The sequence below is a fragment of the Brachyistius frenatus genome, unplaced genomic scaffold (genome assembly GCF_029030835.1).
Source record: "Brachyistius frenatus isolate BFR_SWC_R1_liver_20210118 unplaced genomic scaffold, ASM2903083v1 Contig_206, whole genome shotgun sequence".
NCBI classification, from domain to species: domain Eukaryota; kingdom Metazoa; phylum Chordata; class Actinopteri; family Embiotocidae; genus Brachyistius; species Brachyistius frenatus.
This window is the reverse complement of record NW_027210805.1, coordinates 303,618-316,828: the sequence shown is the minus strand read 5'-3', so window position 1 is coordinate 316,828 and position 13,211 is coordinate 303,618. Positions and strand designations below refer to the sequence as shown.

At 45.7% G+C, this 13,211-nt stretch overlaps 2 protein-coding genes across 4 annotated transcripts in view; both read left to right on the top strand.

The window, feature by feature from the left end:
• The window catches only part of LOC138633084 (STE20-like serine/threonine-protein kinase), a 208,649-nt gene that overhangs the window by 31,392 nt on the left and 164,046 nt on the right, over nucleotides 1-13,211 (top strand). The gene's annotated exons all lie outside the window — the stretch shown is intronic.
• neurl1aa (neuralized E3 ubiquitin protein ligase 1Aa) overlaps nucleotides 1-13,211 on the top strand; it is a 74,760-nt gene that overhangs the window by 36,361 nt on the left and 25,188 nt on the right. For all 3 annotated transcript variants that reach the window (XM_069719109.1, XM_069719110.1, XM_069719111.1), the window contains 2 exons: nucleotides 3,871-4,121; nucleotides 4,277-4,598. In XM_069719109.1, the coding sequence (XP_069575210.1) occupies nucleotides 3,871-4,121; nucleotides 4,277-4,598 (573 nt within the window). The remainder of the gene's footprint in view (nucleotides 1-3,870; nucleotides 4,122-4,276; nucleotides 4,599-13,211) is intronic.

Genomic DNA, 13,211 nt, shown 5'->3' with positions numbered 1-13,211 from the left:
TTAGGCTTACAGTTCTACAAAGTCAATTCTAAGCTTTATAGCTTTATTTTGTCTTCACAAACTTTTAGACTACAGTCATGAGGCACAACGGCATAAGTGGTGTTGGTTCACTCTCTCTGGTATCAAAGTATTTCGAAGGTTAGGACTGAACAACGATGGAAAGTTATCTGAAATCAATCATTTTTTTGTGCCACCTCAACATTTCTGACATTTACAGCACAAGGCCCCTTCCCGGTATATGTGCATTCGTGACAGCTTTAGGGATGCATATTGATACGTTCATCAATTCATTTCAGAGTAAACAGTCAAAACAGTGAAGGTGATATTTACTGCCTGGCCATGCTGTAAACACAATCCAGACTCATTGCAGTTGTCACAGTGGTTCACAGGGAAGAGTAAGGACCCAAACGTACGGTACTGGAAGTGTTACTTGCATTGTTCTGCAGGTTTAGGAAAAAACAAAGTGGGCAGGCAAAAAAGGGCTAAACCGAAGGACTGTCAAAAGTCATACAGGACGAGAGTTATGAACAGAAAAGCAGTAGGTTCACACGGTAGAACAAAGGCGATGTTAAAAAACAACCCAGAAGGGCAGGAAGTGAAACCGAACAGATACAAGAGCTGAGAAATCTCAAAATTAAAAGGGGAAACCCAACAAACTGAAAGGTAGAACTGTGACCAAGTTGTGGCAAATGTGTCACCATCAGTTTTGTATTTATAGATTCACTAGGGGCCCATACATGTCTATCTACTTAATTAATGTAAGTCCAGTATTTACTATCCTTGTTGCTCCAACAACTCCCCAGGAAAAATCTCAGACTCTTTAGCAGCTAAGTACTAACTTTGCTAACTATCCCTGTTGTTTGGAGTTGGGCAGGTGATGGGCTTATCACAGCCTTTGTGCTGAAAACACCTTCCTGCTGTGGCTGGAAATGAGGTTGAACATTTTCAATTTGGCAATATTTTCCAAAACCTTTGGCCGACTGACGATAGCCTCGCTCCTCCCGCCTGTTGCTTCCTGTTTATATGCGTGTATTTTATATATAAGAACAAAAGAGAATTTCTCTGTCATAATGATCGGGATGAAGGTTCTTAAGATGGATGATTAAATTTGTTGTGTTGAAGGGCTGTGATGTGGCTCCTCCTCGCATGGCCAACGCTACTTTGCCATCCATCTCGGTCACTTTAAAAAAAAAAAAATCCTCCGCACAGTAGCGTCATGGCGCCGTCAAGCTTTTAGTCAAACATCGAGTGTTAAATTGTCATTTATATCAGCTGAGATGTTCGTTTCAAGCTGATGCAGATACATCATTTAAAATCGGTTATCCCCCAATGACGCGCTGATATCATTGCACATCCCTAAAATTGAGAGTGCTGGGAGTGAACCAAATCATCAAGAGTCATACTTGTGTACATGCAACACACTGACTGTATCACAAGACCAAAGAGGGGATGACCAATAAATCAAACACACAACTGTTTTTCTGTTTCACAATATCCCCCCCCTCCGTATACTCGTTACTTGGGTAGCTAGAAAGGCCAAACGCGTCAAAGCCCTCGAAGACAGTCGACCCAGCTGTTGGTTTCTAAACCACTACATCCATCTATTTATCTGAAAACACCTGCAGAGCTCATCAAAGTTGTATTGTCAGTAGAAATATACAGAAAAATAGAATTTAATTTAAATGACTGATACGAATGAACGGACCCCTGAGAAAAACACATAGAAGCTCGGTTGCAAAAAAGCTCCAATGAGAGACTATAAATATCAATTTGTTGTGTCCGAGAAAACAAAAGGCATCTGTTGTGTCCTAGCTAATGGCTGCAGAGCGAGCCGATCGAGACCTTTGGATACGAGGGGGTTGCTAAGGAACATGAATTCACACGTAAGCCCATTTCCCTCCACAGCAGCTGCGCCTCTTTAGAGCCCGCTAATGCATTCAGCTCAATCTGCCCCGGACCACGTGTGCCCACACTCAACAACCGCTCTTCTGTGGCACCGTCCAAAAGACAAAAGGCCCCAACGACGCTCTTAGGTTGGGCCCAGATTGAATGGTGGACACGCTCGCGGGGTGTAAAAACTGGAAGGGTCATTACTGGATAAACACAGAGAGGGACACAAAGAAAGAGGGAAGACACAGAGCGTGCCGTTTTCTGGTTCTATGGCTTATCGGAGTCTTACCGGGACTCCACGGGAGATCTGCCGCGGCCTCCGCATCAGCTTTCATCTGTTAAAACCGAGCAGTCCTCTTTGATTACGGCCGAGAGAGGTCCAAAGAAACCCAAACCGACCATAAAGCATCATTTTATTTTGACATTTTTATTGGGCTCGGTTTTAAAGGGAGACGGAGGCAGAAATATACCGTATCCTGTATTTAATCTTGTTGAATGATGGCCTATAGAAAGGTAGCCAAGTACTCGGTTGTTGGAATGTCTCCCGCGAAGCCGACTAGAGTTTGATTGAAAAAGGAAAAATCAACTAACTGAGACAGACGGGGGGGGCGTAAACATCAGGTTTTTGCTGATGGTTATGCCGATGTATCAAAATGCCAGACTTGAAGAAATAGGGTTTCTTTTCTAGCCAGCAAATCACACCAGAAGCCATCGATCAAAGATGAGACAGATGCACGATTGTTTCGTCATGATGCTACGCAGCTGCGAGACACGTTCGAGTTGCGAAAGGGACTCTCGATACATCTCCTGCTGTGCGATCGCAGTTGGCACTGCTTTGAATGATTGTTTTCAGAGGCTACAAGTCAAATCTTGCGGTACATGAATGAGTCAGGTGAGAACTGAGAAACTAAGGAAAAAAAAAAAAAACTGACAGGTTGAGGGAAAGATTATGCCCCCTTTCACCACAGACTACTGGAACGTCCCGACACAAATACTCCTGGAAATCGTTCAAAATCCCAGAGTGGGTAACATGCTGTCGGAGTTTCAGATAAAGGAATTTTTAGGATTCACTCATGAAGCCAAAAACCTTCACTCGGCTCAGCTGCAGAATACTAATTCGGTAATTTTCATCTGGCAGTTAGCAGCTCTGGAAAAATCTATGAAAATTGCTCCAGTGCACATTTCCAAATAGCTGCACAAGTGCTGCGGTCGTACCCCCTCTCTGCCACTCTCACCCAGACTCCATTCAGACACTTCTACTGCCCATGCATTTAATTATCAAGTCAGCCAAGCCTTCCCCTGCACGTCTTCTTCCCTGCTTGGCAGGCAGCCACCGAGCTGCCGGGTTATGGGATGAAGCACATGACAGAGTTTGATATGTGATACTTGTGAAGGAGTTATTTGGTTGGTTGGTATTTTTTTGAAGGGGGAGGGGCGGCCGGTAGAAATAATGCCTTAATCTGAGGGTTAATGTGGCCAAATAGCACGAGCCGTTTTCAACATGAAATATGTCAAAACGGGCTTCGCAATGCCAGCCAGCCAGCACATGGCTTCTGCTGAGGACTCACGGTCGCAGATGTCCAACAGAACGGCCACAGTCGACCCACTACATCCATTGGATTTCAAAAGGGGTGTTTTGTCTGGGAACGGTACACCCTGTGAATAATCTGAGAAGCATCATTTTCTGACTTGGACATGTGTTGTGATTTTCACCCCTGTGGGGCTCGATGTGATTGTCGCTGATTATCTTATTACTCCGGTGCTCACAAATAATCAACAAAGACTTCAGGAACAAGAGCTCAGAAATCCGAGACAATATGGTCATATCTGATGTTGTTTTCTGTGATGCAAATTTGTAATAAAAACATCAGATACTGATTACAGCGACTAAACCGAACCTCCTGCTCCTAATTAGGACAGTTTGTTTCACTCGTTCCGTCTCCCTTCTCATCTCCTTTTGTCCTTTGTTTTTTTTCTCAGACTCCCTCGGCGGGCCGTTCCCGTCCACGTCGCACCGATGTCACCACAAACCTAAGAGGTGCCTGCCCATCCAGTACGGCACCGTCGGCGGGCCCCTTCCCATCAGCCCTCTCCTTTTCCACCCAAATGCCAAGGGATCCCAGATCGTCATGGACCACGCCCAGAAGACGGTCAAGAGGCAGGCCAGCTTCTGCAACGCCATCACCTTCAGCAACAGGCCCATAGGGCTGTACGAGCAAGTCCGCCTCAAGGTGCGTGTTGACAGAGTCGGGCACTCTGAAGAAGTCTGGGAGCTTTTAAACAGCCAAAAACTATTCTCCTGTTTTTTATCTTAGGGCGACACTAAGTCTGAAAAATCTAGACTCGCCAAGACCAGTAAGGCCACATTTGGTTCTCCTTTCCACAGATAACTAAAAAGCAGTGCTGCTGGAGCGGGGCGCTGCGTCTGGGCTTTACCGCCAAAGACCCCTCCAGGATAAACCCGGACAACCTGCCCAAGTACGCCTGCCCCGACTTGGTGTCCCAGAGCGGCTTCTGGGCCAAGGCGCTCCCGGAGGAGTTCGCCAACGAGGGCCACGTCATCGCGTTCTGGGTGGACAAGAAGGGCCGAGTCTTCTACCGCATCAACGAGTCCACTCCCATGCTGTTCTTCAGCGGAGTTCGCACAGCTGAGCCCCTCTGGGCTCTCATCGATGTCTACGGTCTGACCCGCGGAGTGCAGCTGCTAGGTAAGACGGTTGACGAAACACATTACAACCGGGTCGCCGACGGGCCCCGAAGGCACCACATAGACCACACAGATGAAAAAGAGATAAGATGTAGAGAGTTTTACAGCAACGGTATGTAATATGATTATGAGCTGGTTATTTCTTGGCCAGAAGAAGTTAGTTCTTGTTGTTTTTGACTCTTGGCGACACGTCTCGTGAGAGTCAGTGCCTCGGATAAAAAACAGTCCCACCTTTGGGCGGAGTCAGGCTAGCTGATTCCCCCATACTGTCAGTCGTTCTGCTAAGCAACGCTAACTGGATACTAGTTGCTGTTGTTGGTGACGCGAGTTACTGTAGGTAAGGGCCGGTTTCGGACCGTAGAGTCACGATGAGGTGTTTTGAAACTTGCATCTACTCGCAGCTCAAGTCGTAATGGTGCCGATTTGTCAAAACCGACTTCTAATTACTTATCTTAGATACCACGTAAACATGGAAAACATACCTATTTTTAATCAGTGAGGGGGTCGATCCGGCCTTGGTACTGTATTTTTCTGAAGGATATTCCGGTCCAGAACAACCCTCTGCCTACGTGCTCTGTTTCGAACCACAACTAACTCCCAAAAATCTTTTCAACGGTTTCTTATTTATCAAAGCGTCCTTCATCGATTTTTCTTTCTTGTCACTGTCATCAGAACTCGTTTGTCTTTAATGTGGTTTTTTTGTTGTTTTTTTCAAAAGTCACGAGGAGTTAAGGTATTGTTAGACAACGTCTCACTTTGTTGCTTTTACTTTCCACATCATTGCAGTTGACAAAGCAGATTTTTCTCTCTTCCCTCTCGTTTACCGTAAACGGCTCCTTTCTGGACGTTACCCTTCCGCTCCTGCTGTACAATAAGCCTTCCATGAAGCGATGGAATAACAGGGAACAAAGTCAATCTATATTTGACCAATATTTGGCCCCCCATGTTTACCCGAAAACAGCGGGAGTGGTGGGGGATGGAGGGGTGGGGGTGGGGAAGCCATGCTGTTGTGTATGACTAAGGTATGCTAGGTAGCTTAGCATACATACCACACTGACATAGCGCGGGATAGTACAGCCGTGGCTTTGATGTGAGAGAATGTATGCGCATTCTTCTTTTCCCCGGAGATTCAGTGCTGTCCTCCCCTCTGCTGCTGTAAAAATAGACCCGGGGGGCGGGGGGTGGCGGTGTCACATGTCCCACAGATAGCACATTTGATTGTAATTGTGTGCACTGTGTTGATTGACAGCGGTATCTCCAGGCGGGTGGGGGAGGATGTTTTAGCGTCCCGAGCGCGAGGGAATCTATACTCTTTGTGTTGTTTTTTTCTCCCTCGTCTCTGCCGATGACGAGCGGCGCTTATAGGTTCGTAACTCCAAGTCCTGTTCTCGCATCTGTCCGATCAAATTACTGTCTGCAGATAGGAAGGAAAAAGAACAAAACAAAAAAACACACAATGTTCCTTTAAGATGAAAGCAGAAAACGGCTGAAATATCAAGCAGCAGAGGACCAACGAGGTGCGGACTCACCAAAACCTCTAACGCATCTCCCTGGGAAATATCTGACCCTCTGAAACACAATCGGAGGTTTCTTCCTGTTAAAAGGGAGTTTTCCCTCCCCTCTGTTGGAGGTTTTTCCTCCCTTAAAGCGGCGTTTTTCCCTACTAGGGAATTGTTGAATTGTCGGGTTCCTCCGTATCATGCTGGAAAGTTCTGTTGTAAAGACTTTAAATGCCACGAAATGCCGTGTTGTGATTTGGCGCCATGAGTAAAATTGACTTCACGAACCGGGCTTCTCTTCAGCCCTCTTTAAGTCATTTCTACTGTCTTTTTACCGTCAGGCTGTACGCAGGGCCGCCTACAGAGCAGTTGTTGTTCCATGTTCCTCGGGGGGGGGGGGGGTCCTGACTGACATCTGCCCCCACAAACAAGACGCCTTAGTGCAGACGGGTGGAAAGGCTACCGTGGCTCGAGATAGAAATTCACCATCTAGACCCTTTATGTCACGTTTCTACGCGCAACGCTCCACGAACCTTCCCCTGTCCGCGGATACGCCCCTGAGCTCCCACATCTGAGGCCAATCTTTCCTCGCTTTCACTCCTTATTTCATGAGGCTCTTGAGGAGCTCTTGTTTTTTTGTTTTTTTTTCCTGCTTCATATTCTCAATTATAAACCCACAGCCTGGGAGGGAACAGATAAAAGAAATAGAAAGCAGCGTTTTTCCTCGTTCATTCTAAATCTTTCAATAACAGCTATCTTAGATACATTCTGCTTTGGCCGTTATTGAAAATGTCTTTTGTACAACTGGAGACGTTTTATCTTCAAAGCACCCCTTCTTTGCTTTAATTTAGATCCTTTATCACATTCTCACTCAAAATCTCTCCCAACCTGCGCATCGACTCCCGGCAATCCGCGATGACCCACAATTTCCCCTCTAGGATCAATAAAGTTGAAGTGTTTTCCAGCGGCGAGTGAGATTATTCATTGTGCCTCCTTGGAAATACCATAATCCTCACGACATAAAGATTGAATTAAAATTCTACGGTGGATTAAGTTTCTCGCTCGGAGACGTTTTTGTACAGCTTGTGTGTACTGTAACCCTTTAATAATGTAAATTAGCAGAGGGTAGAGTCTCCATTCACACACACCTGTCTCAATATCACCTCATATGCGTCACCCTCCAGCATTGTGTTGCAGTTTCTGTCACCTGTTCTATTTAGTGTTTTTTTTTTTTTTTACTCCGCCGACTGTCAGTTTAAATTTGGGTCTAGTTGTTATTTTTAATCGAGGTTGATCGTGACTCAAGTGCAACGCAGGTCCTGTCACAGGAGCTCGGAGGTTGTCAGTCGACCGCTCAACGTTTCCACCCCCGGCCCACAGAGAATCAACGTTATCCTTCTGCGTCCGAGGCAAAATAAATATGGAGCTCACTACGTAGAAATGTAGGGTCTCAAAGAGGGATGAGAGAATGGCCGAAGTTGCTAAAATTAGAAGGCATAATTTGTTTGTTTTGATCTCAACCCGTTATCAGGCCAAGGCATGTAATCCACTGCTCACTCTGCTAAAGCAGGCTCTGTCAGGGTATACGCTGCCTCGCCTCGGTGTGAAAAACTTCACAGTCAAGTTTAGGGGAGAAAAATAACATGTATTTAGGGGTCGGGCTCCAAAACTTTTGGATTTGGATTAGAAAAATATTTCTTGAAAGCAGACTCGAACCTCGCTCTCCTGGATTTGAACGGAGAGGCAACAAACAGTGACGTCACCCCTCGGTTTGCGAACAGCCGTTACTGAAGCCTTCGAGTTCGACTTTGACGCCCCGACCACCTAGTGGCCCTTGGTGGTATTGCAGTTTAGCGCACTTCCGTATTGGCCTCGTTTTTCAGACCCAAAAGCTACATCCACTAAAAATGCTCCTTCAGACCGACGTGCTGCTGTAAACATATCGTCTCATTTCCGCTGTGCTTCTGGCAGCGATGTTTGCTAATCTCTCAACCTATTTCATTTGCTTTAGTCTTCACCACAGCAGCTAATTACTCGCTGTACATTTAAACTTACGTTGATTCTGCAAAACGCACCCACAGCTCTCTACTTCTTTTGGAGACTGATCCCACAGTTTTTTTTTTTTTTTTTACAAGCTATGTAAATCTGCTAGCGACATTAACTTAGCAGTTAGCGATAGCTTCTTTAGCCCCTCACTGTTGGGCATATTACAGGCGTAGGCGTGATACTCGGCTGCAGGTCAAGTAGACTGCACGTCTTAAACATACTTCGCTGGGTATTGTTTTGGCCAGATGGGGGCAGCAGAAACAATCTGTGATATTATCAGTTTAGTTGGTGGATAAGAAGAAACATTAGCATTCATTCATAGACATGTTTTTAATCGATTACATTTGCTCTCATTTTTAAGTCTCCACCAAATCCAGAGAAAAAGTTTCCTTCATTCTTGTTTACTGCAAATTCTGACAAACTGGAGACATGCTTCAAGGCGGTACTCATTGATTTTTTTTTTCAGGCACTTGGGGGCATACTCAACAAGCCATAAATTAAAAAAAAAAAAAAAAAAACGACATCAGGCTGTAAAGTTGATCTGGGAGAGAAAAACAGCATAAAACTCTGTGGGGTTGTCACTAAAAAGAAAAATCCTTTCACATTACACGCGACTTTGATGAGTTCGATTTAATAAATATGAGAATTTAAAAATCGGCTTCACCTCCTCTTTCACATACAGGTGCTAATTTAATCCCTTGATAAAAAAAAATAAAAAAATATTGATGACAGCCAGAGTTCTTAGCACATGTTCAGAGCAATGCCTCCCATGTGCCTTTTCTGTGGCTTGTGATTATATCATCTATTTCCCCCTGTTCTGTCCCGAGGCTGTTCTGAGGACGGGACCGAAGCGGAGGAGTGGAGGATGACCCCGGGCGACATTAAGGAACACCTTTGAAGTAGACAAGATTGAAATGGGGAGCCGTATCTCATTGCGGGGTGATACGACATACGTGTCAGTGGACACGAGGGGGAGGGCAGGGCTGATATAGAGTGTTCACACCTCTGCGAGCATGATGATGGTAATTTAAAAGAGCGTCCCGTCCCACCTTCAAACCTGCTAATGAAGCTGAAACCAACCCTGATCTTTTCTTACGAGTCTTAAGCCTTGGAACCTAACGGATGCAAATTGCGTCCAAGTCCCTACCCCTTCTTCTCAGCTGAATTGCGCAACGAGTGTTAATCAGATGCATCTGATGTCCTATGAAACTGCACGGTTTGAGCTTTCCAGAAACGTCGGCGGCTCGTCTGTGTGACGAAGCGTTGCAGAGGAACTCGACTTTAAAGTTGCGTCGTCGTTTACACTCTGCGTGAAGCAGTTTCCATCATTTCTACCCCCGCTATTCTTAATTAAACAATTGAAATAAGTCCCGATCGCTTCACAACGTGCTGTATATCACAATAAACAGCAGAACTTCCTCTTTCTGATGATACCTGTCGTTTTTCACGTTTTCAGCGAATCCAGTTTGAAAAATCACAGCTGTTTCGAGCATAGGGCTGACATTACATCCCACTTTGTATGAAAATAATAACAACATATTTGTGGGCCTGCACTACAGCCGAGTTATTAGCACATATCACTGGGCCGGATGTCCAGAGGGTGAGTCTGTGGTTCGGACTCCCGGCTACCCGGAGTCATCCATGACATTTATTGTCCGTCAGGCGCAGAGAACATATTTTTTTCAAATTGCTGAGTCATACAATGTCACACAAACACAGTTCAGATATTGCCAGATTCAAGACAATCTCCTCTACACAACTGTGAATTATTAATTATATCTATATTGAATAAGTTATGGTGAGAAGTATTATCAAAATAAAAGATGAAAGATCTGGATAGCCTAGACTGTCCTGAAAAAAACCCCAAAAAAACATATAGGGATGGTCAGCCCCTATAATGACCAAGATATGAGCTTAAGAGTGAAGGTAGTGAAATTACCCCGAAAATAGCCTCGATGGTTCAAAGGGTTAATGATTTTTAGCATCCTGCTTTGCTGTGACAAAGTTTGGACTCTTTGCAACACGTGAACCACGAACATATCTGGATTTTATGCTTCTGCTGTGGAGAAAAGGTGTCAGACAAGCTTCTGCTCAGGTGCCTCAGGTGGCAGGAGATTGACTGTACCCGGCCTCGAACTGGGAAAACGCAATATCGTGGAGGTTTGGCCGGATTTTCTCTCGGGCAGACGGAAGCTGTCCCCGAAGGCTCGAAAGCCAACAAGCCACAAAAGGTTGTTTAATATATACCGTTGTCCCTGGTCCTCGCTTTAGCTGCCATTCTCATGTGTATATACACACACACAGGCACACACGGCAGGACTTTACTTGACATCGGGCGGGAGGCTGAGTAACTGAGTAATTCCAGCTGTTGTGAAGCCACTAGGACCGAGATTGTATGAGTCAGTCAGAGGCAGAGCTTTAATCAAGAGGGGGGCCCCTCCGTGGGACTTCCCTGAAGGACGAGAGAATGGAGTCTGATTGCAAAGCCTTGAGGCTGTTCACACCTCTCATCGAGGCTGACTCAGAGGAGGAGCGGGGCCAATCGAGCTGTCACCCCGGAGAAGCAAAGCAGTTAATTTAGTTCATATGAAAACACAGTGTCCTGGAAGAGGATGGAGGGCGGGTGGGAGGGGGGGGGGGGAAGGGGGGTCTTTACAGTCCATCAGGACAGGGCTGCTGCTGCACTAAACAGCCTCCGGCGTGTTTTTGGAGAGATTGTCCTCAGGTGATGGATCGCATGACACGGTGCTTCTTGACCGGGAGAGCGAGGGCCCGTCGAGCAAAAACACTCCGCCGTCACCCGAGGTGATTGGCAGACGGTGAGGAAAAGAGTAATGAATTCCTTTTCAAGTGGACAATTTTGATCAAATTAGCTGTAAAGTACAGTGCAGCTGGCGTGTGCTAAAAGCTCTTCCCTCCAGGATGTATATCATCAGTGTGTGTGTGTGTGTGTGTGTGTGTGTGTGTGTGTGTGTGTGTGTGTGTGTGTGTGCGCGCGAATAGTTAACACGAGTTCAGGCGATCGCCTCAATATTTGCTGGAGCTTGCATTTATTTTTAATTCCTGCTATATTTCTGCAAAAAAGGCCGTCGGCAGAAGCCGTGCCGAACCTAATAAGGAAAAAGCGTGTCAATGTTTATCAGGTAGTCCTTAAAACAAATCACATTTTTCTCTATTTGCAATTTGTTTTCGAATTTCCGCAGGTTTACCGCCAAAAAACTCGCCTAAAACTAAAATTTTTGAGAAAATCTGCCGCGATATTTTTGATCACAGCGATCATGAAATAAAACCCCCGGAGGGACCGAGTTATATACGACACCGCAGTCTTTGTTTTTGTAAAGATGACAGACGTGTGCGAGGTGAGAGGGAAAACCGATCCTGGAAGGGCTTCAGTGAGGGTAAAACAAAGCGTGAAGGTTTGATGGATGAAGGCGCGGCGGGCTCTTTTGTTTACGTCTTTTCACGCCGCGTGTCAGAGGGAGCGCGCTTATATCGGTGACATCGCCTCGGCTCGGGAGGCGGGGTCGTCCCGTCCCGAAACCTTTTCACGGCTGAAGTGAAGGATGCCGTCTCCGACAGAGACGCCGCCCCCTCCCTCTGCTCCCGTCGAGTGCGGGTGGAACGACGGCTTCACGTTTTCCCTCCACTGACTCCACAGGAAACGCCGATGAACGATAAATCGCGGGCCTCGTCTGGCTGCATTAACCTCTACCTACATATGTCGAACTCGGAGAGTTTTTTTTGTTGGTTTTTTTGTCGGTTGGGGGGTTAACAATTGCTCAGTTTTATTCAAATGAAGTCTCCTTTTCCAAACCCTCAGACTCAAACCGGTGCAGCTGCAGATTAACATATTAATGACCATGAAACTTGGATTAAACCACTCCTCCATTGCCTCACACTAATGAGGCTTTAGCTTTGGCCTGTTGTTGGAACATTCCTGGCTTCCTCTCAGTGTTAACTTCTTCGGTAACGTTCGTTCAGACATTACTGGGCGTTCACAGAAAGAACCGGAAGCTGCGGCTGTAGAGACGAAGTCCTGTGAGCTCTCAGGACTCTTCGAATGATTTAGTGAGTGCAGGGGATCCACTGCTGGATCTCTAACAGTGACTCCACTGATACACCCTCACCGACTCGTATTATATTGCTTGTATAACTAGACGTTGGGTTGGCGTGGTCCATGGTTGATGCTGGATTGGATCAGCTGGAGGCACTCTACTCTGCTTGGTTGTTTCACTGAGTCGGTCCACCGGTCCCTAATCCTGACACTAATTTATAAATTGGCTGGCCGAGTTCTCCCAGTATCACTATTATACCGCGGTATGAAAGTAGATGGTTACCATATTGTACCGGTATAGAAAAAAAAAATTAAAAAAAATTAAAAACACAACCGAACGTAGAGTCTCTTGGCGCCAAACTCACGCATTCAGGAAGTCGCTTTCATAAACCGATCTGAGAATAATCGCCTCAGCAACCTCAAACAAGTTTCTTTAATCTGATTCTTTGTTTTCGAAGATGAAGAATCATAAATTGACCTGAGAAGCCGGTGCCACTACACGATGTACAGCTGCAGTCAGTTCAAGTTGGGCCTTATATTAAAAACACGATATTGAAATATTATCCTATCAGATCAGATGAAGGACTGCGAAAGGTTGGTTTTTTTTATAATGACAAGAGAAAGGAGTGAAGAGTGTGAGTCACGAGAATAAAAACAAGAGAAATGTTTTTCTCTGCCCAGGGGCTGCAGAGAGACTAATTATTACCATAAAAAAAATTAAAAAAATTCTGAATGTGTAATGAGGAGCGGGACGCACCGAGGGACGAGACGAGACCAACTTAAAGCGCCGCGCTAATTATAAAAGTCCAAAAGTGTTCAGAGAAACAAACACTTTTAAAGATGGAGTGGGTTTTCTCTTTCTTCTTGACAGTTAAAAAAAAAAAAAAAGAACTCAGACGCTCCGTTGTTTTGGTGCTTTTTGTTCGCTGGCTGAGCTCCGTGTCTCTCTCTCTCTCTCTCTCTCTGGACTGCAGCAGCATGAAGACATCTGGAAGGACAGAAGTCTATTAGCTGC